Below are 25,310 nucleotides of genomic sequence, written 5' to 3'. Positions count from 1 at the left end.
CACATTTCTTGATTTTATGAAAGCTTTCTTTCAGCACTGCCTGGCAGGTGTAAATAAATAACGCAAAAACAAATGTAGAAACACGCTTTTCCCTTCTGAGTCCTGATACTAGTCAAAAACAAGCCAAGCTGCTATGTTTTCTCTCATTTCTCTCCTATCTCTCCCACTCTCTGTCTTTTCTATCCTTCTCTCCGCTGTCTTTTTTCGCAATACAGCTTCCGTCTGCTACGTGCACATCTACAACATGTGGATATACATGCAGAGAGACCTAGATTGCTGATCACATTAGTATGCATACTAGTCCTTCTTTTTGTCTTCTTTTTTAAAACAGTTCTCAATGGATGTAATACAAATATATATTATCAAAAAGAATTACATATAAACAAAATGCAAAAATGTTCCTGCAATAATCCACTGTTTTGATATTGTTACCAGAAATGTAATGTGTCCATATTCATGTTAGAGTTTTATTTCATTGATTCAAATGTTGTGAGTGTGGTGCTGGGTTGCTGATTTAAAAATGTCAAAAAAAAAAAAAAAATTATATTTAGCTTGAAAGGCACTCCGCCGTCAAGGACAATAGTCAACAAAAGTCTATGATATGCAAATCTGCAACTGCAACCACTTTATATGTCTGGATATATTTCCAAAATGATTAGAATTATCTAAAAATACAGTTGGGCCTAGCTGAAGCCTCCATATCATAATTCACATTCACGGCTATCGGTAGTCCTCTGATATGGAGTGATATGCCCTGTGTCCGAAACCACTTATGGCCCTTTTCCACTACCCTTTTTCAGCTCACTTCAGCCCGACACGGCTCACGTTTTGACTACCTCAGAACAGCACGACTCAGCTCGCTTCAGCCCTGCTTAGCACCCAAAACTCGCACGGTTTTGGAGTGGGGCTGAAGCAAGCTAAACCGAGCCGAGTGGGGCTAGGGGCGTGAGCAGACACTCCCCTGTGCACTGATTGGTGAGGAGGAGTGTCCTCACACGCCCACACACGCCCCGCGAGCACGCTGGGATCCGTAAACACCGTAAACCCGGAAGAAGAATAATTACGAATTACGAGAATTTCTGAAGCCTTATGCACCTCGCCTCATCTATACGCTCTTGCCAGTATCTGTTGGCGTTGTCGATGACAACAAGCCACAGCACCAAGACCAGCAACACTAACGACTCCATGTCCTCCATGTTTATTGTTTACTATCCAGGTCGTGAGACTACCGCTTAAAAGATCACTGATGTCACTGTTTGCACCGCCTAACGACATCACGTGACGTCCACCCACTTTCGCTAACTCCACCCAATGTGTCCACCCACTTCCAGCCAGCACGGTTCATCGCGGTTGTAGTCGAAATGCAACTCCAACAGCCCCACTCAGCTCGACTCAGCCCAACTCAGCACGGCACGGCTCAGCCCAACTCAGCCATGTTGGTAGTGGAAAAGCGGCATTACTCATTCACTACTTCCTACTCACTATGTAGGGAATTCTATATAGAGGACCATATAGTGAGCTCATTGGTAAAATGAAAAAACACTTTCGGACACTACTCCATCGCGCCGTTATTTACGTTATTACTGTCACATAATTAAAACGTGCCAGATCAGTCAGCTGGTGGGTTTTCAAAATAATAAATACGTATGTATTTTTGTGATAAATCCAAATTATCTAAGTCTAAATTCCTTCCCGCACCGTATGTCGCATTAGGCGGCGCTGATCTCTGTTTCTGTAGCCTTCGGCTTCTCGCCTATTACTGTACATAGCTGGAGTTACAGTGGGGGGCTAGTCCTCTGGTAACCTCGAGAGTTTGACTCCCCACTCACATCTGTATTGCAGCATGCCTTGCCAGACGGCAGTAGGTACCATTTTTATGATGGTCTTTGGTATGACCTGACCGCAAGTAGAACTTGCGATCTCCCGATCGAGAGGCGGACACGCTAACCGCTAGGCCAACTCACGGTCAAGCCATATTATATTGAGCATATTTCCCACATTAATAAATACAAAGTACTTTGTCTAACCATTAGGCCATGTTAAACAATGCCTCCTTACAGAGAACTTCACCGTATCAACAATTATCCAATTTCTTTGTAAAATAACAACACACTTTCAATCACTCAGATTAGTGTTGTAGTATTTGAGACTGGTCTTTTTGAAGGTCTCAGTCTTGTCTCGGAATCAATAGCATTTTTACTCAGTCTTGTCTCCGTCTCAGACATAGATGACTCTGTATTTTACTTCAAGACCAGTCAAGACCACAACTGTGGGGATTTCACTAAATTGCCTGTGCATTGTCTGATCTATTAGGCGGCACGGTGGTCTAGTGGTTAGCACTGTCGCCTCACAGCAAGAAGGTTCTGGGTTTGAGCCCAGTGGCCAACAGGGGCCTTTCTGTGTGGAGTTTGCATGTTCTCCCCATGTCTGTGTGGGTTTCCTTTGGGCGCTTTGGTTTCACCCACAGTCCAAAAACATGCAAGTTATGCTAATTGGTGGCTCTAAATTGACCGTGAATGGTTGTTTGTCTCTATGTGTCAGCCCTGTGATGATCTGGTGACTTGTCCAGGGTGTACCCCACCTCTCACCCATAGTCAGCTGGGATAGGCTCCAGCTTGCCTGCGACTCAGCACAGGACAAACAGTTATGGATAATGGATGTCTGATCTATTTATTAACACCATTACTGGGATTGGATGCAAAAACGTCCTGCTTCGAATGCGATTAGTAACGTGACCTAATTTGAAATGTTTAACAGTTCTGCTGTTAAAGGAGAACTGAAGGCAAATTATTTCTCATTTTATTAAGTATCGGAATGCATTTTTGATCGCTATTTTGTCGCTGCTATAGCAAGTTTTGAGTGTTTGGAATATGCTCTGTAATATATCAGTCCATATGTCAAAGCAATGGCCATAAACGAGATTCGCTGAGACCTGTGCGAGACATCATAGGATGGAAGTAAAACGTACAGCGGAAATCAAAGTGACCGACATCTGCCAACGTTGTCAAAAGACGCACGCGCCCTATTTCGAATGCTGATGTAATCAAGCCGGAAGTTTTGCTTGTTTTGATAGCAATCAGGAAAGTTTGAAAAACGTAGGCAGTAATCGTCATTTAAACTCGTTTTTGTGCAATATTTCGTTTGGAAAACAGTTTTCAAAATGGCGGCACTGACACCTGGCTGACACTTCACATTTCGAAGTCTCGCACAAGTCTCATGAAGATCGTGCGGATAAGCGACGCCTGCCGTGGACCAAACTAAATTCAACATGGCTAAAAACCAAATAGGCCGATAAGTATAATATTTAATTGCAGTTAGTTGCTAATACGAGTCACAATATAAGGTTACTAAAACCGAAAACATAATTGAATAACATGTTAATTAAGAAATAAAGCAAGTTTAAAAATGACTTCAGTTCTCCTTTAACAGCTGCCACTCCTTCCCCCACGCCCTTCCCACACACTGGTCTGGTTCTGGTCTTGACTCGGTCTCGCCTTGCTTTGGTCTTAGTCTTGTCTCGGTCTTGATACACTTTGGTCTTGGTTATGGTTTGGTCTTGGTTTAGGTGCTCTTGACTACAACACTAACTCAGATGATGTTGAGTATCTGCCATATTCATCCCTCGGAAATAGCTGTTACTATGGAAACAATAGCATTAATATAACATTCATATACTGGTAAACTTCACCTGGAACCGTCAGTTCTGCTAAGAAAGGAAACTCATGAACACCTTCTAACCGATCGGGGTGAGTTTCCCAAAAGCCTCTTAACGCTACTGTAAGAGCCTCTTAACTAGGAGAGAGAGTGTTCATTGTGCTGCTCGGTCTACCATCTAACGATGATCTTTGTGCTACGATGCTTTTAGGAAACTCAGGCCAGATTTGAGAATTCAGCTGTCATATTTTCAGATGATGAAAAAAAATGTAAGATTATGAACATTGTTACTAGATATTTCCAAACTTGTAATGATGATCTACGGGCAGATGTTCTCATGTTGCTTCTTCTTCTAAAAGTAAATGAATGATGTAAGCAAAATTTTCTGCCAGGAGCATAAAATAATACTGCTATGCTGAAGAAATTGTAATCGCGCCACTGCAGGGTTGCACAGCAGCCGAGCCATATGAGTAGCTCATTACTATAGTGATGCTGACATCCTCATGTCCTCATGTATCTCCATTCAGTGCTAATGGATATATAAGCAGAACCAGGTTCCAGTAACACAGCACTGCTCTTCTCCGAGTCTGCTTGTGTTATTAATTCCTTCTTTCTTCACCGTTGTTCAAAAACATGATAGGTGATGAGAAGTGTGGATCTTTAACACATTTCAAAAATAGAAAGTTCCTCAAGAAAGGTAGGTATTTTAAGAAAGAGTTTTTAATTATACGCTCTAATGATCTGTCTGCGACTGAAACTGAGTTTCTGTGTTTAAAATAGAGAGATGACTCAGTCTCTCGCCATGAGTGTCTGACATTCATTGTTTGCCACCATGGAGTCTTGAAATAAAGACAGCTATGCTCACACACACATGCAAATGACGTGGATTTTGACGTCTGTGTGCATATTAAAATGGTGTATTGATACCTGATCATTCTGATTAATGCTCTCTCAATATGTGTAGACATCTACAGTAGGGCTGGCTAGTTTAAATAAGTTCCCTGCCTTTCAGGGGAAGAAAAAGCCCTCAAATTTTACCATCCTCCTTACCTTATGTGTTGTGAACAGTGGATTGTTTCTCGAACCAAAAGCAACAGCAGCACCACCAGTGGTTGTAAGCAAAAATAAACATGTATTTAGTATGAAAAAGAGGCTAGGGCTGATTTCTTCCTAACCCAGACTGTGATTACACAAAGTGAAACACTCCCGAGATTTGATCTATTAATTATTATATCCCTCATCAAAAAATTCCCGTGCAGGGGTTGGCCAAGGATGGCTCACCACTGATTAAGCAATGTATCTCGTGACATCAAATAAATAAATAAATAAATAAAAAAGGGATATGGTGCGAGTCAGTCATGGTATATCCTGGATATACCATGAACTGATGTCATCATTTCAAGTTATACAGCTGACTTGAGTCACGGCTATGGCTCCATGAGTCAGAGGGGAACTGTCAGGGCCTTCTAGGTCTTCAGAGAAGGCCCAAACATATCAGCATTTCAAATGTTATGTTTAATTTCTTTCATTCTTTCATAATTTCGCTTCTAATTCGGTCTCATTTTCTATCAAATTTGCTTCAAAAATGAAAGGGTTACTGTCCTGAAAACATTAAAATCGAGTTATCCAATGTAGGCCGTGGGCCAACGTAGATTATTGTGGTAAAGTGCCTCATAAATAACGTGAAGAGTATATCTCTACATGATAAAAAAGATCAATGTTTTTTTGCTATAAAATGAAAATGTTCTACTAAAAATACACTTTTGCTAGTTAGTAAATTGAACTTGAAAGTGGTCGATTTCGTTTACGGTTGCCATAGCGATGAACACGCTTTAGCCAATCAAATTGCGCCTAAGCCATCAGCTCGGTACATCCAAGATGGCAGCGCCCAACTCTGGGTGTGCGTGCCATGTTATCAGCTTGGACAACGAGCCCATCATATCCTTTTCGGATACCTTATGGAAAAAATTATCCGAATGTATGGATACTTGGGCAGCTCTAGATGGCCCTGAAAAATTGTTAGCAGTCAATTTCGACAGCCTTTCACGTACCAGTGCTGGCTATCATTGCCGCTGTTACCAAAAGTTTACCGACAAGAGACGACTTGAACAAGCAATAAGAAGACGAGAAAAAGGCTGCTCGCGGACAACAATACAAGATCATGAAGCTCCCATGCCTTCTCCTCCGAAACTATTAAGATCGGTATTAAAATCATCAGCCGAGAGACGCTCAAAACACGTTCTACCACACGAATGCATAATCTGTTGTAAAAACAAAACTACTCTGGACAAAACAAGTCAAAAATGGAAGAAAGAAAAGTTGGTAACGTGCGAGACCGACGCTGCAAAACTTTTGCAGGCGGCCAAACTGAAGAAAGACAAAAGAATATTAATACAGGTAAATATTTTTTTGTTATCATCGAGTCATTCCATGCCTATACGTATGCAATAAGTCTTTTAAAATGAGTTCAAATATCAGTTTTAATATGAATGTACAAAGGATTTAATAATGCAAATCCCTGTGTTAGGGATCAGTGTTTTGTACATCACTGAACTTTGAGCATGGTTTCATTTAAACTGGTTCAAAATTTGTAAGTGTTAAGAATGTTTTATATTGCAATGTAATTTAAAATGTAAAACATAATTAACTGTTTCAAGAAAAACAGTTGTAGTTGTTCATTATCACTGCATGTTTTGTAAATATGAGACAATTTCTTTCCATACTGATGGAGTACCTTTTCTCATAAATTTAATTTTTACACAGACGGTATTCATTTTTAAATCTATTTTATTGCATAGTGAAAGGCAGTTATGAGGAGAACATTTTATTTTTAAAAAGAGGAAGGTCTGCTGATTAAATTGATATATAGATATTGTAGTAACCAAAAAAATGAGGCCATTGAAAAATTTAGGCACAAATACAGCTTCGGCCCACGGTCTAATGAGATTTGTTTGTTTGTTGTCTCTAGGCTGAGAAGAGTTTAGAGCTGTTCACTCATTGGTTAGGACTTCATTGCCGGGACAGAAGGCCATGGCAATGTATGTTTATGTACAAAGTGACAGATAAATTAACCAATCAGATTTTGATTTATAGTGGGAGGGACCAAAAATTTATCACCCTAGGCCTCCTCGAAGGCCAAATTTAGCTTAACCGTGACTTGGCGCCATCAGCGCAGCAGTGAAGTCACCTTCCAGCCGGTGTAGCATTCATCAGTAGTGTTAGTGAATGCTAATAAAGCAATCAAGCCAGTGCTTTCGAGAGCAAGTAGCACAGGCTAACGACTGAGAAACTAAGGCTACATCCACACGACAACGGCAACGAGATGTTATTTAAAAATATATCGCGTCCAAATGGGCAACGATCAGTAAAATATCAGGTCCATATGGCAACGCAACGCTTGCTGAAAACGATGCAATACACATGCCACACCTCTAGGGGCGCTGTAAGATGGTCCCTTCGGAGACACCAGAACAATAGAAGAAGTAAGGACGCATGCGCATAAACTATTATGCGCGAGACTTCATATTAGCCACAAAGTCAGGAAAATCTGTTTGGAAAATTACATTATAATGACCAAATACAATGAAAAGTGTTTTTCCAGTCTCACCTGTGAAAGGTAATCCCATGTGATCTCGTTTGGACGGCAAACCTGTTGGTACAGTTAAACGCAGCTAATCTTTATTCTCCGCTTTGACCTATCCAATATGGCGGCGAGGATGACGTATGATTCTACGCAGAAGGCGGCGTCTTTAATGGTCCGGAATAAATTGAATGCTACACGTTGATTTGCTCTTCTACGCCCTTTTTGAGGAATGTATTGTAGGATTTAAACCAACATCTGAAGAGGTGAGATCGCTCCTTTTTTTCCCTATTTTTGCTGGCGGGATTGACTCTGCCCTAAGGGCAGAGTCTCTCTCTCTCTCTCTCTCTCTCTCTCTCTCTCACTTTGCACCATTACACAATAAATATTCACAGTGAAAATATTTTGTAAGCGCGTTTCATGAACCAAGTTATAGGATTTGTTGACAACTCGCATCGAGTTCGTTACACTTCTACCCGGCGTGAAGCACTGACAGTCATGTGGTTGTGACATCATCGTAAACAAATCCGTTCTACTCATCCAGACGACTTCGCAACGGCAACGTTGCCAGATCTTTCCACTCTGGAACCCGTTCTCAAAAAGATTGCGTTTTGGGCACCCAAAACGCCGGTGCCGTGTGGACGCCAGGCCTAAACGATAAGCAATTGTATCGGAGTCACCTGAATCCGTTGCCGTGTGGACAGGGCCTAAGATTTCTGTCTCCAGACTCTTCTTCCACGCTGCACGCTTACTGCAGTATTTTCACTCAGACTTAAGTATTCATTTCCCTGTGTAATTTACTTAGTTACTTTTAAAATCAACATCGACAATTACACACAATGGAGCGACCTGGCAGCCTGCCGCTAATCCCTTGCAAAATCCTTTGCCCTGTTGCTTTTTTGGCGTCTGGCTAAATTTTGGCTGAGCTCCAGTCCCAGCTCTAATAGTAATGGTTCACCACCGCCACAAGCATTTCTGTGTGTGTAGATCTACGTATCATGATCATGCTTAGCAAGGTAGGTGATAGCACTGTACATTGCACATGCGCAGGTCGAAGGTTGCGCCGACGTAAACAACAAACATGGCTGCCTCCAGTGAGTTTATGCCGAGATTCAATCTCAACACCTTTAGTTTGGAATTTTTTTTATGAGGGATATAAATCAAATATACCATGCATTGAGAGGCACCGAGAATTATAGATTCCTTTCAGTGGCTAGCATCACCTCAGAGAATCCATAATTTCAACCGGAGCCTCTCAGTGCATGGTATATTTGATTATTATTTACTCTATGATTCTTTTCTTTATTTTTTACTCAAAATGCTCTAGGAGGAGAAACCAAAAGTGGAAAGACGAAGCACATATTGTTCAAAAGAAACTAAACTGCCAGCTAAAATACAAAGGTAGCAAAAATGATTCAAGAGTTTTTAAATATTTAATCTTACACAGTTGAGTGCATTTATATAGCTCGGTCTATACATCTCATCTCATTATCTCTAGCCGCTTTATCCTGTTCTACAGGGTCGCAGGCAAGCTGGAGCCTATCCCAGCTGACTACGGGCGAAAGGCGGGGTACACCCTGGACAAGTCGCCAGGTCATCACAGGGCTGACACATAGACACAGACAACCATTCACACTCACATTCACACCTACGGTCAATTTAGAGTCACCAGTTAACCTAACCTGCATGTCTTTGGACTGTGGGGGAAACCGGAGCACCCGGAGGAAACACACGCGGACACGGGGAGAACATGCAAACTCCACACAGAAAGGCCTTCGCCGGCCACGGGGCTCGAACCCGGACCTTCTTGCTGTGAGGTGACAGCGCTAACCACTACACCACCGTGCCGCCCTCGGTCTATACATATTTAAGCATTTTTATATTTGCATTTTGTTTTGCTGAAAAAGACAGACAGAGAATTTCTTCAACAAACAGAGGTTACTTAAGCAGCCCAGACTGACTCTCTTGAGCTCAGACAAATTGAGCTTTTTTGATGTGCCTTGCAAATACCACAGAGACACGCCACAGCAAATCCTCCCCCCGCAGACTTTTCAACAAAATAACACCTTTTACTGTTCTGGACAGTCGAAGTTATCGAGGTCAGTAAAAGCGTCAGCATTCTCTCTCCTGGCCTTTAGACACATTGTTAGCACTCAGTCACTTTACGATGTTTGACACATCTGCAACACGCTCAAAAAGAAAAAATGCCGCATGTGACACCTGAAAGTACAACAGGCATGAATTTCAACACAACTGGCAGCTCTGGACCAAAATGCAACAATAACCAAAGACCAAGCCAAGACTACGATCTGTATAAACACTTTTACTGGTATATGCAGGTTTATTTCCAGTGAAGTGAGAGAGAAACAACGTTAGTGCCAGCATGGCAACAAAGCAACAAGCTAACAATAAATGATCGAGACAACTGTGAAAATAAACATTAAAGCATAAATACAGTATGAAATAGAATAAGAAACATAAACCAACTAGGAAATAAACTAAAGACTAAAAACAATGACTGAATGATAAATGTTAAAAACAGGCTTGTATTTGTCTTGTCTAGTGGCAGATGTTTCTTTGTAGGGGAAAAAAAAAAGCCGATTTCAAGCTTGAAATCTTAATCTTGTATCCAGTCACAGCTCATCCAAAGGGGTTTGGGCAAAGCCCCACCATATACATCAGCCATTGTACAAATCGCATCCTCATTCACAATTCTGTATATTTTACATACACTACGGTTCAAAAGTTTGGGGTCACCCAGACAATTTTGTGTTTTCCATGAAAAGTCACACTTTTATTTACCACCATAAGTTGCAAAATGAATAGAAAATATAGTCAAGACATTTTTCTGGCCATTTTGAGCATTTAATCGACCCCACAAATGTGATGCTCCAGAAACTCAATCTGCTCAAAGGAAGGTCAGTTTTATAGCTTCTCTAAAGAGCTCAACTGTTTTCAGCTGTGCTAACATGATTGTACAAGGGTTTTCTAATCATCCATTAGCCTTCTGAGGCAATGAGCAAACACATTGTACCATTAGAACACTGGAGTGAGAGTTGCTGGAAATGGGCCTCTATACACCTATGGAGATATTGCACCAAAAACCAGACATTTGCAGCTAGAATAGTCATTTACCACATTAGCAATGTATAGAGTGGATTTCTGATTAGTTTAAAGTGACCTTCATTGAAAAGAACAGTGCTTTTCTTTCAAAAATAAGGACATTTCAAAGTGACCCCAAACTTTTGAACGGTAGTGTACCATTGCATTACCAACTACTGTACGTCTTTGGAGTGACCATTGAAAAAGATTTAGAAAAATATCACTATTTAACAGATAGATAGATAGATAGATAGATAGATAGATAGATAGATAGATAGATAGATAGATTCGCTCGCCTAGATATTGTGCAATCATGGGGCAGTGCGCCCAGCCCCCTATTTCGCTCCATATTCTTATTATCACACCTAGTGGTCAAAAATGGGAACTGCAACAACCACTATTATTCTATCCACAGTCACTGGATATGAGGAATCGCATGCTCTGATTGGCTACTCTACTACTAGGCTATAAGCTCATATACCATGAGTAGAAAAAACCCCAAAATGGCTGCACGTGTTGCTGAACCAACCGAGGAGGACGAAATAAAAACTCTACTCGAAAACAAAACCCAAAAAAAACCAAAAAAGCAACAAAATATGGAATAAAAGTATTTAATGGTAAGAACATATCTTTTTTTATTATTTTTCAAGAATAATTATCATCGCATTTTTCACAAATTGCTCCTGTCATTTCACCGGTTTGTTTACATTCTAAGCGGAAATGATTTTGTTGGATGTTTTGTATGAAGTTTTTATTGATCGAATTTGCAAAAAATAAAAATGCTCTGTTTCTCAAAATCCAGCGAATGTGGATAGAATAAAACAGTTATTCCACTCAAACTTGTCGTACATGGATCATAGCCAACTCATCAGCTCATGTACGACTCGATTTCATGGAATAACTGTTAAATAGAAGCCCACTGGTGCACCAATTATTAATCAACACTGCCCCATTATTAATCTCTATGAATGTTTTTAGAGAAGGGAGAGCAATAGGCAAGACAGTTAATGACACATTTTAGGGAACATAATGCATAGTCCAATATCAAGTAGGATCAACTAAAAAAAAAATGTTGTTTGTTTGTTTTTCTTATTGTTTGGTGCTTATTTGTTGGTTATGGTGTCTCATCGCATATCTTGCAAATTATTTATTTAATTCATTTCGTCATCATTCCACTTTTTTGTTGGATGTACTATGTGTCAGTTCATATGTAAAAATGAATAAAAATTTACATTTTTAGGGTCAAAAAGGTATGTTCCCAAGCAGTGTTTAAAGGATACAAATAAATACTTTAGAAGGTATTGCCCCAATGACAAGCCATTGTACTGCTAAAGGCACAATAATGTACTTTAATTTCTGAGAGTGCAGAAACGCATAGTGTACTGTATATATGGATTTAATGAAGATTACATATCATAAATGGAAAACGTCATGAAAATTGTATAAGTTGTGGTTCCTCACAACGCTATGAAATCCATTACTATGAATTAGTTATGCTGGAAAGATTATTATAGTGTAAAAATACATGGTGTGCTAAACAAGAATTATTATCATTCGGAAATTTTGTCAGAGATTATCACGATACGTTTATAAAGACCATTTCCTTTTTTGAAAATGTCAAAAAGGATCGCATATACGATGCGATCACTTACAATAAAGCACACAACCACTAACAACCACATGTTAACCAGTCACAGCACACACACTCCAAACTAATCATGATAACAGATACAGCATACAGCGGATCAGTGACCATTAAGAAAAACACGAGTCTCATTTCTCCAAAGAACGCAATCATTCCCTTATTCCTGTCAGTGACTCAGCAAATTACACATCTCTTATAGATCAGCACTTCGCCTGCTTGAACAAATTTGACTGTCAAACATTAACATTAGCTCTTTTTTTCATTTCTCCCTCACGGGAAGAAACAAAGGAGCACTTTGTTGGAGTGGAGTGGCACTAATCGGGCCAGCTGGAGTGAATTCATTTCCAATCACAGAGCTCGACATCGGCGGCATCATGGCACAAAATTTCTGATTAAAAGAAAGAAACAGATTGCCAGAGGATATCAGAGGATATAATTATTTTTTCTGTATTGTTATGAGCAATTTTTATCAAATTATTGTTTAATAAAATACACCACGGTCCAGTGATGGAACAAAAACCATCATTGTACCGTAGTTCCTCCAGAGAGACAAAAACTGAGATGTTGACCTCTATAACAAGCCTTTGTCTTTTACCCAAGGTGCAAGAACCATGAAGCATACAAAGAATCCTTTTATATTGGGTGTTTCTCAATGTCAAGAAAGGATACTTAAGGATGCGATGTCACTGAATCCAGTCTAAGGACTGTTCTGATGTCTAGGATCCTTCGAATCCTACCAAGGACCGAGCCTTCTTTCAGAAAAGGATGGATGGATAGATGGATGGATGGAAGAATGCCTGTGTGTACTGTAACTTCAGCATTCTTAAAGCATCCACAATCCTATGTGCACATCCATAGGAGTGACCTTTTCCATGATGCAAACCTGCCTAGCCTCTGAAGGACCCGACCTGGAAGGACTTGTCCTACCAAGGGAACATCCTTGACTTTGTGAAACACCCATAATCAGTTATGATCATCCATCCAACCATCCATTACCCATAACCACTTATCCTATACAGGGTCGCGGGCAAACTGGAGCCTATCCCAGCTGACTATGGGCGAGAGGCGGGGTACACCCTGGACAAGTCACCAGGTCATCGCAGGGCTGACACATAGAGACAAACAACCTTTCACACTCACATTCACACCTACGGTCAATTTAAAGCCACCAATTAGCCTAACCTGCATGTCTTTGGACTGTAGGGGAAACCGGAGCACCCGGAGGAAACCCATGCAGACACGGAGAGAACATGCAAACTCCGCACAGAAAGGCCCTCGCCAGCCACTGGGCTCGAACCCAGAACTGCCTTACTGTGAGGTGACAGTGCTAACCACTACACCACCGTGCCGCCCAGTTATGATCAGGTTTTACCAAATTATACCAATTAAACCAACTGACCAATTTTTACCCTGCTACATTTATATTAAAACATAGTAAAGGTGTGAGCTGTATGATAAAATAATGACCTACATATTCCTGATTTTGTGTTATCTAAATGTATTTATCTAATAGAGACCTCTATTAGTTAAAGTCTACGTTTTGGTGAACGAGTGATGACAGCTGCACATTTTTCCCCTTCAATAACTAGCATTTTAGCTAGTGTTTCTCAATTATTAGCTCATCTGGCCGACAGGGTATCAGCGATAAACTTATGCCATCATGTGTTGTCCGTCGTCTGTCTGGCGTCATCCACGTTTCACGAAAATAACTTCTTCTCTCACAATTCTTCACTGATTTTTATTCTTTTTGGCAGGAAGGTAGGTCTGCCTGGGGTGCATACAGTGTCTACCCAAATTTGCATAATTGCAATTAATAATGAAGATATGGAGTAATTAAGCTCTAATGAGCAGTTTCCACACAAATCACTTCTTTCTCAATTCTTCACCGATTTTGATTCTTTTTTGGTATGAAGGTAGGGGTACCTAGGGTGCATATAACTTCTACCCAGATTTGCTTAATTGTAGTTATTAATGAAGTTATGGACTAATTAAGCCTTAATGAGCAGTTCAACAAAAATCGCTTCTTCTCAGTCAATTCTTCACCGTTTTGGATTCTTTCTGGCAAATAGATCAATATTCCTAGGGTGTATATAGCTTCTATATATAGCTTGTATATAGTGTATACAGCTTGCAACATTTCTTGCACAAGGTGGCCCACTTTAGATTGTTTCTTCTGGACTAGACGGGGCCAGAGTGAGCTACGCTGTCACTGATGGTCTCGTCCATCATTCTAGACAAGTTATTTGCTCATTCATTCTCATTATCTCTAGCCGCTTTATCCTGTTCTACAGGGTCGCAGGCAAGCTGGAGCCTATCCCAGCTGACTACGGGCGAAAGGTGGGGTACACCCTGGACAAGTCGCCAGGTCATCACAGGGCTGACACATAGACACAGACAACCATTCACACTCACATTCACACCTACGGTCAATTTAGAGTCACCAGTTAACCTAACCTGCATGTCTTTGGACTGTGGGGGAAACCGGAGCACCCGGAGGAAACCCACGCGGACACGGGGAGAACATGCAAACTCCACACAGAAAGGCCTTCGCCGGCCACGGGGCTCGAACCCGGACCTTCTTGCTGTGAGGCGACAGCGCTAACCACTACACCACCGTGCCGCCAAGTTATTTGCTAAAAAGTGAAATTGAAAGTGAACTATATTGATAAACAATAAATTAGCCCTAATGCTGATTGAGAAAATGAAGGCATACTGTTGTCATTTTGAAAACCTCCAACACGAAGTCGACGATATGCTGCTGCTGCTGAAAATGTGTTTAGACAACAGAATAAAAGGTTCAAAAGCAGCCACACTTTTCCCCAAATCCTGATTTCATGAATATACGAGTTAGATACACCTGCAACCGAGGATGTGCATCTCCATCACTGAGGTCGAGCCGATACATTAACGATACATATGAAGCACATTCTACACAAGTTGATTCAACACAATGCAATTCAATGTGATATGATGCAATGCAAAAGTGTATAATGCTGTGGTAGCTTTTCCTCTGCCATGATAATCCTCCACGTTAGTTGAGGAGGAGACTTTTATTTTGAAATCCCATTGGAGCCACAGCAAGCAAGCCACAGTGAGTGAACCACTATGACAGAGTCTCCCGTTCACACAGTGTATACGCTTGTGTGACTTGCCCATACATGCCTCCAAGTCGCATGAGACTTAGCCAAGAGGCTTGATGAGAATTGGCCAGCAGTGGAGATCAGAGAACATGGTTGAGAAACAGTTTAGAGATGAGGAATCAATCATAATATCAAATTATTGGTCAAAAATTATTGGTCACATGTCTAAACGAGATCTTCAATGATGGCGTAGCTCACTCCGGCCCCGTCTAGTCCGGAAGGAACGATCTAAAGTGGGCCACCTTGTGCAATAAATGTTGCAATCTACAACCCTGATTCCAAAAAAGTTGGGACAAAGTACAAATTGTAAATAAAAATGGAATGCAATAATTTACAAATCTCAAAAACTGATATTGTATTCACAATAGAACACAGACAACATATCAAATGTCGAAAGTGAGACATTTTGAAATTTCATGCCAAATATTGGCTCATTTGAAATTTCATGACAGCAACACATCTCAAAAAAGTTGATACAGGGGCAATAAGAGGCTGGAAAAGTTAAAGGTACAAAAAAGGAACAGCTGGAGGACCAAATTGCAACTCATTCGGTCAATTGGCAATAGGTCATTAACATGCCTGGGTATAAAAAGAGCATCTTGGAGTGGCAGCGGCTCTCAGAAGTAAAGATGGGAAGAGGATCACCAATCCCCCTAATTCTGCACCGACAAATAGTGGAGCAATATCAGAAAGGAGTTCGAGAGTGTAAAATTGCAAAGAGTTTGAACATATCATCATCTACAGTGCATAATATCATCAAAAGATTCAGAGAATCTGGAAGAATCTCTGTGCGTAAGGGTCAAGGCCGGAAAACCATACTGGGTGCCCGTGATCTTCGGGCCCTTAGACGGCACTGCATCACATACAGGCATGCTTCTGTATTGGAAATCACAAAATGGGCTCAGGAATATTTCCAGAGAACATTATCTGTGAACACAATTCACCGTGCCATCCGCCGTTGCCAGCTAAAACTATATAGTTCAAAGAAGAAGCTGTATCTAAACATGATCCAGAAGCGCAGACGTCTTCTCTGGGCCAAGGCTCATTTAAAATGGACTGTGGCAAAGTGGAAAACTGTTCTGTGGTCAGAAGAATCAAAATTTGAAGTTCTTTATGGAAATCAGGGACGCCGTGTCATTCAGACTAAAGAGGAGAAGGACGACCCAAGGTGTTATCAGCGCTCAGTTCAGAAGCCTGCATCTCTGATGGTATGGGGTTGCATTAGTGCGTGTGGCATGGGCAGCTTACACATCTGGAAAGACACCATCAATGCTGAAAGGTATATCCAGGTTCTAGAGCAACATATGCTCCCATCCAGACGACGTCTCTTTCAGGGAAGACCTTGCATTTTCCAACATGACAATGCCAAACCACATACTGCATCAATTACAGCATCATGGCTGCGTAGAAGAAGGGTCCGGGTACTGAACTGGCCAGCCTGCAGTCCAGATCTTTCACCCATAGAAAACATTTGGCGCATCATAAAACGGAAGATACGACAAAAAAAGACCTAAGACAGTTGAGCAACTAGAATCCTACATTAGACAAGAATGGGTTAACATTCCTATCCCTAAACTTGAGCAACTTGTCTCCTCAGTCCCCAGACGTTTACAGACTGTTGTAAAGAGAAAAGGGGATGTCTCACAGTGGTAAACATGGCCTTGTCCCAACTTTTTTGAGATGTGTTGTTGTCATGAAATTTAAAATCACCTAATTTTTCTCTTTAAATGATACATTTTCTCAGTTTAAACCTTTGATATGTCATCTATGTTCTATTCTGAATAAAATATGGAATTTTGAAACTTACACATCATTGCATTCCGTTTTTATTTACAATTTGTACTTTGTCCCAACTTTTTTGGAATCGAGGATGTATATACACTATATACAAGCGATATACACCCTAGGAATACCGACCTATTTGCCAGAAAGAATCCAAAACGGTGAGGAATTGACTGAGAAGAAGCAATTTTTGTTGAACTGTTCATTAAGGCTTAATTAGTCCATAACTTCATTAATAATTATAATTAAACAAATCTGGGTAGAAGTTATATGCACCCTAGGTACCCCTACCTTCATGCCAGAAAGAATCAAAATTGGTCAAGAATTGAGGGAGAAGAAGTGATTTTCGTGAAATGTGTACGACGCTGGACAAACAACGGACGATGGACGGACAACGGACAACATATGATGGCATAAGCTCATCACCTGTCAGCCAGATGAGCTAATAATAAAAGTATAGGACCTTTACTAATAATTATACATTACTAAGCAGAAGCATTATACATTAATTAGCAGCCTTGGGACCAAAGGGTCGCTGGTTCGATTCCCAGGACCAGCAGGAAAAAATGTTAGGGGAGTTAATTGAATGAACAGAACTTTCCCCTCCCTCTGTATCATGGCCTAGTGGTTAGCATGTCCGCCTCTCAATCGGGAGATCGCGAGTTCTACTCACGGTCGGGTCATATCAAAGACCATCATAAAAATGGTACCTACTGCCATCTGGCAAGGCACGCTGCAATACAGATGCGAGTGGGGAGTCAAACTCTCACGGTTACCAGAGGACCTCCCCCCCCACTGTAACCCTAGCTATGTAATAGGCGAGAGGCCGAGGGCTACGGAAACTGAGATCGGCGCCGCCCTATGCGCCATATGGTGTGGGAAGGGACTTTGACTTTGTATCATGGTTGAAGTGCTTGAGCAAGGCACCGACCCCCCAACTGCTCCCACTGCTCTGGGTATGTGTGTGTGCTCATTGCTCACTCATGTGTGCACTGCTTCAGATGGGTTAAATGCAGTGGAGGAATTTTGCTGTGCTTGAGAGTAAAGTCTTCTTCTTCTTAATAATAATAATAAATCAGATTTTACTGATGCAGAAACATTAGAATTGTTAGAAACAATGATCCTGATTTCATCCCAAATTGCATCCAGTGCACATTTATTTCATTGGGGCAATCACTTCGTGACCTTTTGCAACCCTCCCTACTTGCAGCCACATGTGCCCCGCCCCTTTATTCCTCCTGGAGCACGGGCTGTATTTGCATACTGGAACATGACGGGCTCTTCAATTTTGTCTCGCAGTAACCCTCGTCTTTGTTCAATACTAATTTCATCTCATCTCATCTCATTATCTCTAGCCGCTTTATCCTGTTCTACAGGGTCGCAGGCAAGCTGGAGCCTATCCCAGCTGACTACGGGCGAAAGGCGGGGTACACCCTGGACAAGTCGCCAGGTCATCACAGGGCTGACACATAGACACAGACAACCATTCACACTCACATTCACACCTACGGTCAATTTAGAGTCACCAGTTAACCTAACCTGCATGTCTTTGGACTGTGGGGGAAACCGGAGCACCCGGAGGAAACCCACGCGGACACGGGGAGAACATGCAAACTCCGCACAGAAAGGCCCTCGCCGGCCACGGGGCTCGAACCTGGACCTTCTTGCTGTGGGGCGACAGCACTAACCACCACACCACCATGCCGCCACGTACTAATTTCAATAAGGTTTTAATTGAACTTGTTTAATCTCTCGTGTTTTATTACAGACTGCAAACAGTTTTTGCAGTTTGATCTATCTGTGCACTCAAACTACTTCCCCTGAAGAGAAGTAACAATCAAAGCATAAAGCCTAACACTAAAGGCAACTCGTGCAATTAATATCAATGGGCACTTCATCTCATCTCATCTCATCATCTGTAGCCGCTTTATCCTGTTCTACAGGGTCGCAGGCGAGCTGGAGCCTATCCCAGCTGACTACGGGTGAAAGGCGGGGTACACCCTGGACAAGTCGCCAGGTCATCACAGGGCTGACACATAGACACAGACAACCATTCACACTCACATTCACACCTACGGTCAATTTAGAGTCACCAGTTGACCTAACCTGCATGTCTTTGGACTGTGGGGGAAACCGGAGCACCCGGAGGAAACCCACGCGGACACGGGGAGAACATGCAAACTCCGCACAGAAAGGCCCTCGCCGGCCAAGGGGCTCGAACCCGGACCTTCTTGCTGTGAGGCGACAGCGCTAACCACTACACCACCGTGCAATGGGCACTTAAAAAAAAAAAAAAAAACGGTGTCCTTGGATATTTATTCAGTGGGGGTTCTTTTTTTTGGGCTGGGGCCAGTCATTCTGTCAGATGGGGCAGTTACACAACACCCTTTTCTTCTCAGTGTTCCAGATAATGTTATATGACTGTGTTAGAATTACGCAGCTAATGCGGTATACTGGGATAGACAGGGTAGAAACCTTTAGCTCTTTATCACGTCTTTGCTGCTCTTGCATCCTGTCTTATTTTTCTTGTGTCCATCACGCTTTGCTCCACTCCATTACAACTTGGTGAAACAAAATGCCTTCTGACCTACACAGGAGACCTGGTTCGCTGTTTTAACAAGTCTGAGTACAAAATGCATTAGGTTTGTTTTGTTTTGTTCAGGGACACTTTGCCACTGTATGAGTGCAAAAAGTAATCAGGTTATATATTAGTATTATATAAGACATGAGTCACTGCACATTTAGGGAGGCTGCAGCTTGTGTAGCTTGTTGTTACAGGAACACTGCCCCCCACAAACTGCATACACTGGGGCAGCCATGGCCTGTAGGTTAGAGAAAAGGGTCACTGGTTCGATTCCCGGGACCGGGAGGAAAAATGTGAGGGGGGTTGAGTGATTTCCCCTCCTTCTGTATCATGGCTGAAGTGCCCTTGAGCAAGGCACCGAACCCCCAACTGATCCCCGGGTGCTGTAGCATAGCTGCCCACTGCTCTGGGTTTGGATGTGTGTGTGTGTGCTCATTGCTCACTCATGTGTGTGTGTGCGTGTGGTCACTGCTTCAGATGGGTTAAATGCAGAGGAGGAATTTCACTCTGTACATGTGTACATATGACAAATACTGGTACAGGCTTCTTCTTCTACTACACTACTGCCGATACACTGGCTATACTGCCTGTACTATCATGCTGGCTTGACAATGACTTAAATGGAAGACATTATTATTGGTCAGCCTTGCTCTTGTTCTATTACTATATGTGCGCTTTTGTTCCATAGCAATTTTGACGTTTTGTATGCAAGCCAGGATTCTCTTTTCAATCTCACCCTCAAAAGACATTAAAAACTTTCATTTGGGCTGAAATCCCATGTCCTGCTACTGTCCAAACTACTGTCTGGAGATGTTGCTTTCTCAGCTTTTAAACGTCTTGATGTGCACAGGTTAAAAACAGACACTGAACATCTTCCATTTTTTTGGTATAACGTTTCTTCAGCACATCAGAGTGTGTGTGTGTGTGTGTGTGTGTGTGTGTGTGTGTGTGTGTGTGTGTGTGTGTGTGAGGGAGGTGAACAGCGCAGTTAGTGAACAGTACCTCTCCATCAGTGCGGTGGCCTCCTGCTCTCTTTTCCTCCTCTTTCTGTCAGCAAAGCCGCGGAAAGCCCTGCCAGGACACATTGTTAGAGTGTGTGTGTGTGTGTGTGTGTGTGTGTGTGTGTGTGTGTGTGTGTGTGTGTGTGTGTGTGTGTGCGTGCGCGCGGACAAAATGGGCAGTGGAGGATTGGTTAAGGGGAAAAAATCAAGAGACCACATAGTGTTAGAGCCACAAGAGGTATCAAACCACACACACCAACACACATCATACACCCATGTGCGCACACCTCCCCACCACCACCCTCCCACACACACACACACAATCCCAGGTCAGGAGTATGGGGAACAGCGAGTGCCAATAAATAAATAAAATAAAATAAAATAAAACCTTCATTTCATAATTTACTTAAAATCTATTTCGTGATTTCTAGAACTATGTATATGTTTCAATATACAATGGTGCTTGAAAGTTTGTGAACCCTTTAGAATTTTCTATATTTCTGCATAAATATGACCTAAAACATCATCAGATTTTCACACAAGTCCTAAAAGTAGATAAAGAGAACCCAGTTAAACAAATGAGACAAAAATATTATACTTGATCGTTTATTTATTGAGGAAAATGATCCAATATTACATATCTGTGAGTGGCAAAAGTATGTGAACCTTTGCTTTCAGTATCTGGTGTGACCCCCTTGTGCAGCAATAACTGCACCTAAACGTTTCTGGTAACTGTTGATCAGTCCTGCACACCGGCTTGGAGGAATTTTAGGCCATTCCTCTGTATAGAACAGCTTCAACTCTGGGATGTTGGTGGGTTTCCTCACATGAACTGCTCGCTTCAGGTCCTTCCACAACATTTCCATTGGATTAAGGTCAGGATTTTGACTTGGCCATTCCAAAACATTAACTTTATTCTTCTTTAACCATTTTTGGAAGAATGACTTGCGTGCTTAGGGTCGTTGTCTTGCTGCCTGACCCACCTTCTCTTCAGATTCAGTTCATGGACAGATGTCCTGACATTTTCCTTTAGAATTTGCTGGTATAATTCACAATTCATTGTTCCATCAATGATGGCAAGCCGTCCTGGCCCAGATGCAGCAAAACAGGCCCAAACCATGATACTACCACCACCATGTTTCACAGATGGGATAAGGTTCTTATGCTGGAATGCAATGTTTTCCTTTCTCCAAACATAATGCTTCTCATTTAAACCAAAAAGTTCTATTTTGGTCTCATCTGTCCACAAAACATTCCAATAGCCTTCTGGCTTGTCCACGTGATTTTTAGCAAACTGCAGATGAGCAGCAATGTTCTTTTTGGAGAGCAGTGGCTTTCTCCTTGCAACCCTGCCATGCACACCATTGTTGTTCAGTGTTCTCCTGATGGTGGACTCATGAACATTAATATTAGCCAATGTGAGAGAGGCCTTCAGTTGCTTAGAAGTTATCCTGGGGTCCTTTGTGACCTCGCCGACTATTACACGCCTTGCTCTTGGAGTGATCTTTGTTGGTCGACCACTCCTGGGGAGGGGAACAATGGTCTTGAATTTCCTCCATTTGTACACAATATGTCTGACTGTGGATTGGTGGAGTCCAAACTCTTTAGAGATGGTTGTGTAACCTTTTCCAGCCTGATGAGCATCAACAACACTTTTTCTGAGGTCCTCAGAAATCTCCTTTGTTCGTGCCATGATACACTTCCACAAACATGTGTTGTGAAGATCAGACTTTGATAGATCCCTGTTCTTGAAATAAAACAGGGTGCCCACTCACACCTGATTGTCATCCCATTGACTGAAAACACCTGACTCTAATATCACCTTCAAATTAACTGCTAATCCTAGAGGTTCACATACTTTTGCCACTCACAGATATGTAATATTGGCTCATTTTCCTCAATAAATAAATGACCAAGTATAATATTTTTGTCTCATTTGTTTGACTGGGTTCTCTTTATCTACTTTTAGGACTTGTGTGAAAATCTGATGATGTTTTAGGTCATATTTATGCAGAAATATAGAAAATTCTAAAGGGTTCACAAACTTTCAAGCACCACTGTATGTCAATAAATCAATCTATAAATTGTTCAATAAATCCAAAAATAAATTTTATTTATTTATTTATTTATTGAATGATATATCAGTGCAACTAATGACAGATACATTTTGTAATTTGGCTCTCTCCATCCCTCATACAGGATTAGCAGAACTCGGACAAACACGCCCACAGGGAGGTTCAGTTGGTTTGAACTACTAACCTCAGCTTATGTGAGTGACCACACACACACACACACACACACACACACACACGATTCCATCTACGACACTGACTCATTGTCTTTGACAGCGTGACAGCCCTCAATCACTGACAGTCCACGGCAAAATCAAATTTGTGGCCTCAAGTGATGAAATTAACGACATCCTATGCTGCATGTCCATGAGTGAGAGAGACAGAAATATAGACTGAGTTCTGCTGCCTGGATGGATAACTGCAAATATAAGAGTTACTAAACACAACTCCAACTCAGATCACCTTCATGCTGCAGCCAATACTTTATCTTCACTACCGGTGCTTCTTTGACGATATTGAAATCCTGACCCGTTTACCATAAAACACTTTGTATCTACCCTGAGCTAGAGTTCAATACCTAGTGATAGTGATTTTATTACAGGTTAATTCCTGTTAGAGCCCCAGACAAAAAAAAAAGTGGAAAAAACGGCAAATAAGAAAAATCCACTACTGAAGATCCTGTTACTGTACGTGACCTTGACTGTCTACGTTCCTCCATGTTACACCTTGACTTGCATTTACCGTACTTCCCTTCATAATCTATCTCCATCAATTAGTAAAACGTTAATTAAGTGGGCTGATTAAGCTGAGAGCAGGTGTACATATTACGTTAATGCGCCAGTATAACTTCAAACACTCGGTGATGGACAAGGGAATGGGAGCAGACACCAGGCGACATGGAGGACATCAGGACAGAAGCACAGTGATTGGGGATGCTCGTTCAGACGGTTACTGAAAAAGAGTTACTCACGATATTCTGTCCCGAAGAAGGATCAGATTTCAGGGGAGGAAAAAGAAAGAGAAGTGCACCGATTATTCATAATTGCAGATTAATCAGATGAGAGTTGATGAAGGGTGGACATTTTTTGTCACAAGGCCAGTCACGGGGAAAATATTTCTTCAAAATCTTCATGAATGACTGGGAAAAAAAAAGAGTCTTGCTGCATGCAAAATCAAGACTGACACGTTTTATGTGAAATAACAAGGATTTGACATTTTTCTATGAAATGACAAGGATGAAGAAAGACAGCTCTAAGCACGTCTGCTTCTGGATATTCAGCGGACGGATGGAACAAATGAGAGAGAGAGAGAGAGAGAGAGAGAGAGAGAGAGAGAGAGAAGCTCAGCAGGAGACTCAGTATGTGGGGTTTGTCATTAAGGCATCCAGAGGGCAGGTGATAATTAAGTAGTCAGACCTAGAGGGAGCCTCAGAGGGCTGAGAATAACCCAGCTCTACTGTGAGCCAGAGAGAGAGAGAGAAAGACAAACAGAATGACTTAGAGGGATGACCTATTCTACTCCTGCATGATGGTGAGATTGGGTGTTGGGGGTTGGTGATTGTGGATTTGTTGCATCTGCACGACCGGGGGTCAGGATTTAGTATCGTGAGCGTTATATACTCACGCTTGCATGGTGGTGGTGGCAGTCTGGAAGCTAAACATGTTCTCTTTGGGTAACCAGTTGTTGGTCTGCTCTTCTAAAACACAAAAATGACCAAAAAAAATGGAATCAGATAAGACCAACCAAGGTAGAAGGAAACCATTTTGATTGGACTGGACTGTAAATGATGATCATCCAGGGATTGGGCCTTGTTTATCAAACTGGATATGAATGAATTGATTTGTAAATGGTTTCCATGAGAAATCCATTTAGCTGGGAAAAAAACCCAAAACCTTTGTATTCTACAAAGATACTCAGATTATGGATTTTGAGTTAGACCTGCTGCCCTGCAGCATTACACTCCCAAGCCTCTGTATGCAGGAAATACAACCCAAAGTGAAATTGGACTAAGGGAAATTACTGTAAATCTGACATGAAATCATATGCGCACAACCCAAAATGGTCCATTTTCCAGGCACGGACTACAGATGATACAGAACCTTGTGAATCCATCAGGAGACAATCTTGACTGAAAATTATTGGCAAATTTCCCAGATTTATTGAGTAACAGACCACAAAACGCTGCTCGAAAGATCAAGAAAACTTGTGATGTTGGTCAAGTGCCGCCAAGCGAATGTTGCACGAAAACTGCACTCGCACAATCAACGCATTTTCACAACAATCTAAATGTCATTTGCCAATTTCTATGGCAGAAGGAAGATCTATACTTGTCTCAGTTGTGGATGATGTTAAACGTGGTAAATGTATCCCGTAGAGGCGCTACTGAGGTGATTATTTGTTGATTTGTTGATTTGTTCTCACACCAACAAAAAGAACAGAGCACATTACTCCAATTCTAAGGTCCCTTCACTGGCTTCCAGTAAGCTACAGAATTGACTTTAAAGTATTGCTGCTGGTATACAAATCTCTAAATGGTACAGGGCCCAATTACCTCTCTGATATGTTGCAGCGGCCTAACCCAATCAGATCTACCAGATCGCAACAAAAAAATTTACTATTAAAACCAGTTGTTAAAACAAAGTGTGGTGAAGCAGCTTTTAGCTACTATGCAGTACAGCTATGGAACCAACTGCCAGAGGACATTAAAAATGCTCCTGCTGTTGGCAGCTTCAAATCTAGGTTAAAGACCA

General features: G+C 41.7%; 1 protein-coding gene across 1 annotated transcript in view; it reads right to left on the bottom strand.

Moving 5' to 3' along the window:
- Nucleotides 1-25,310, bottom strand: part of nsmfb (NMDA receptor synaptonuclear signaling and neuronal migration factor b) — a 119,117-nt gene that overhangs the window by 39,060 nt on the left and 54,747 nt on the right. The window contains exons 5-7 of the mRNA XM_060906697.1: nt 24,184-24,256; nt 23,531-23,536; nt 20,490-20,558 (exon numbers count right to left, since the gene is read on the bottom strand). Of these exons, the coding sequence (XP_060762680.1) occupies nt 20,490-20,558; nt 23,531-23,536; nt 24,184-24,256 (148 nt within the window). The remainder of the gene's footprint in view (nt 1-20,489; nt 20,559-23,530; nt 23,537-24,183; nt 24,257-25,310) is intronic.

The sequence above is a fragment of the Neoarius graeffei genome, chromosome 24, assembly GCF_027579695.1.
Source record: "Neoarius graeffei isolate fNeoGra1 chromosome 24, fNeoGra1.pri, whole genome shotgun sequence".
NCBI lineage: Eukaryota > Metazoa > Chordata > Actinopteri > Siluriformes > Ariidae > Neoarius > Neoarius graeffei.
This window is presented reverse-complemented; position numbering and strand designations above follow the sequence as displayed.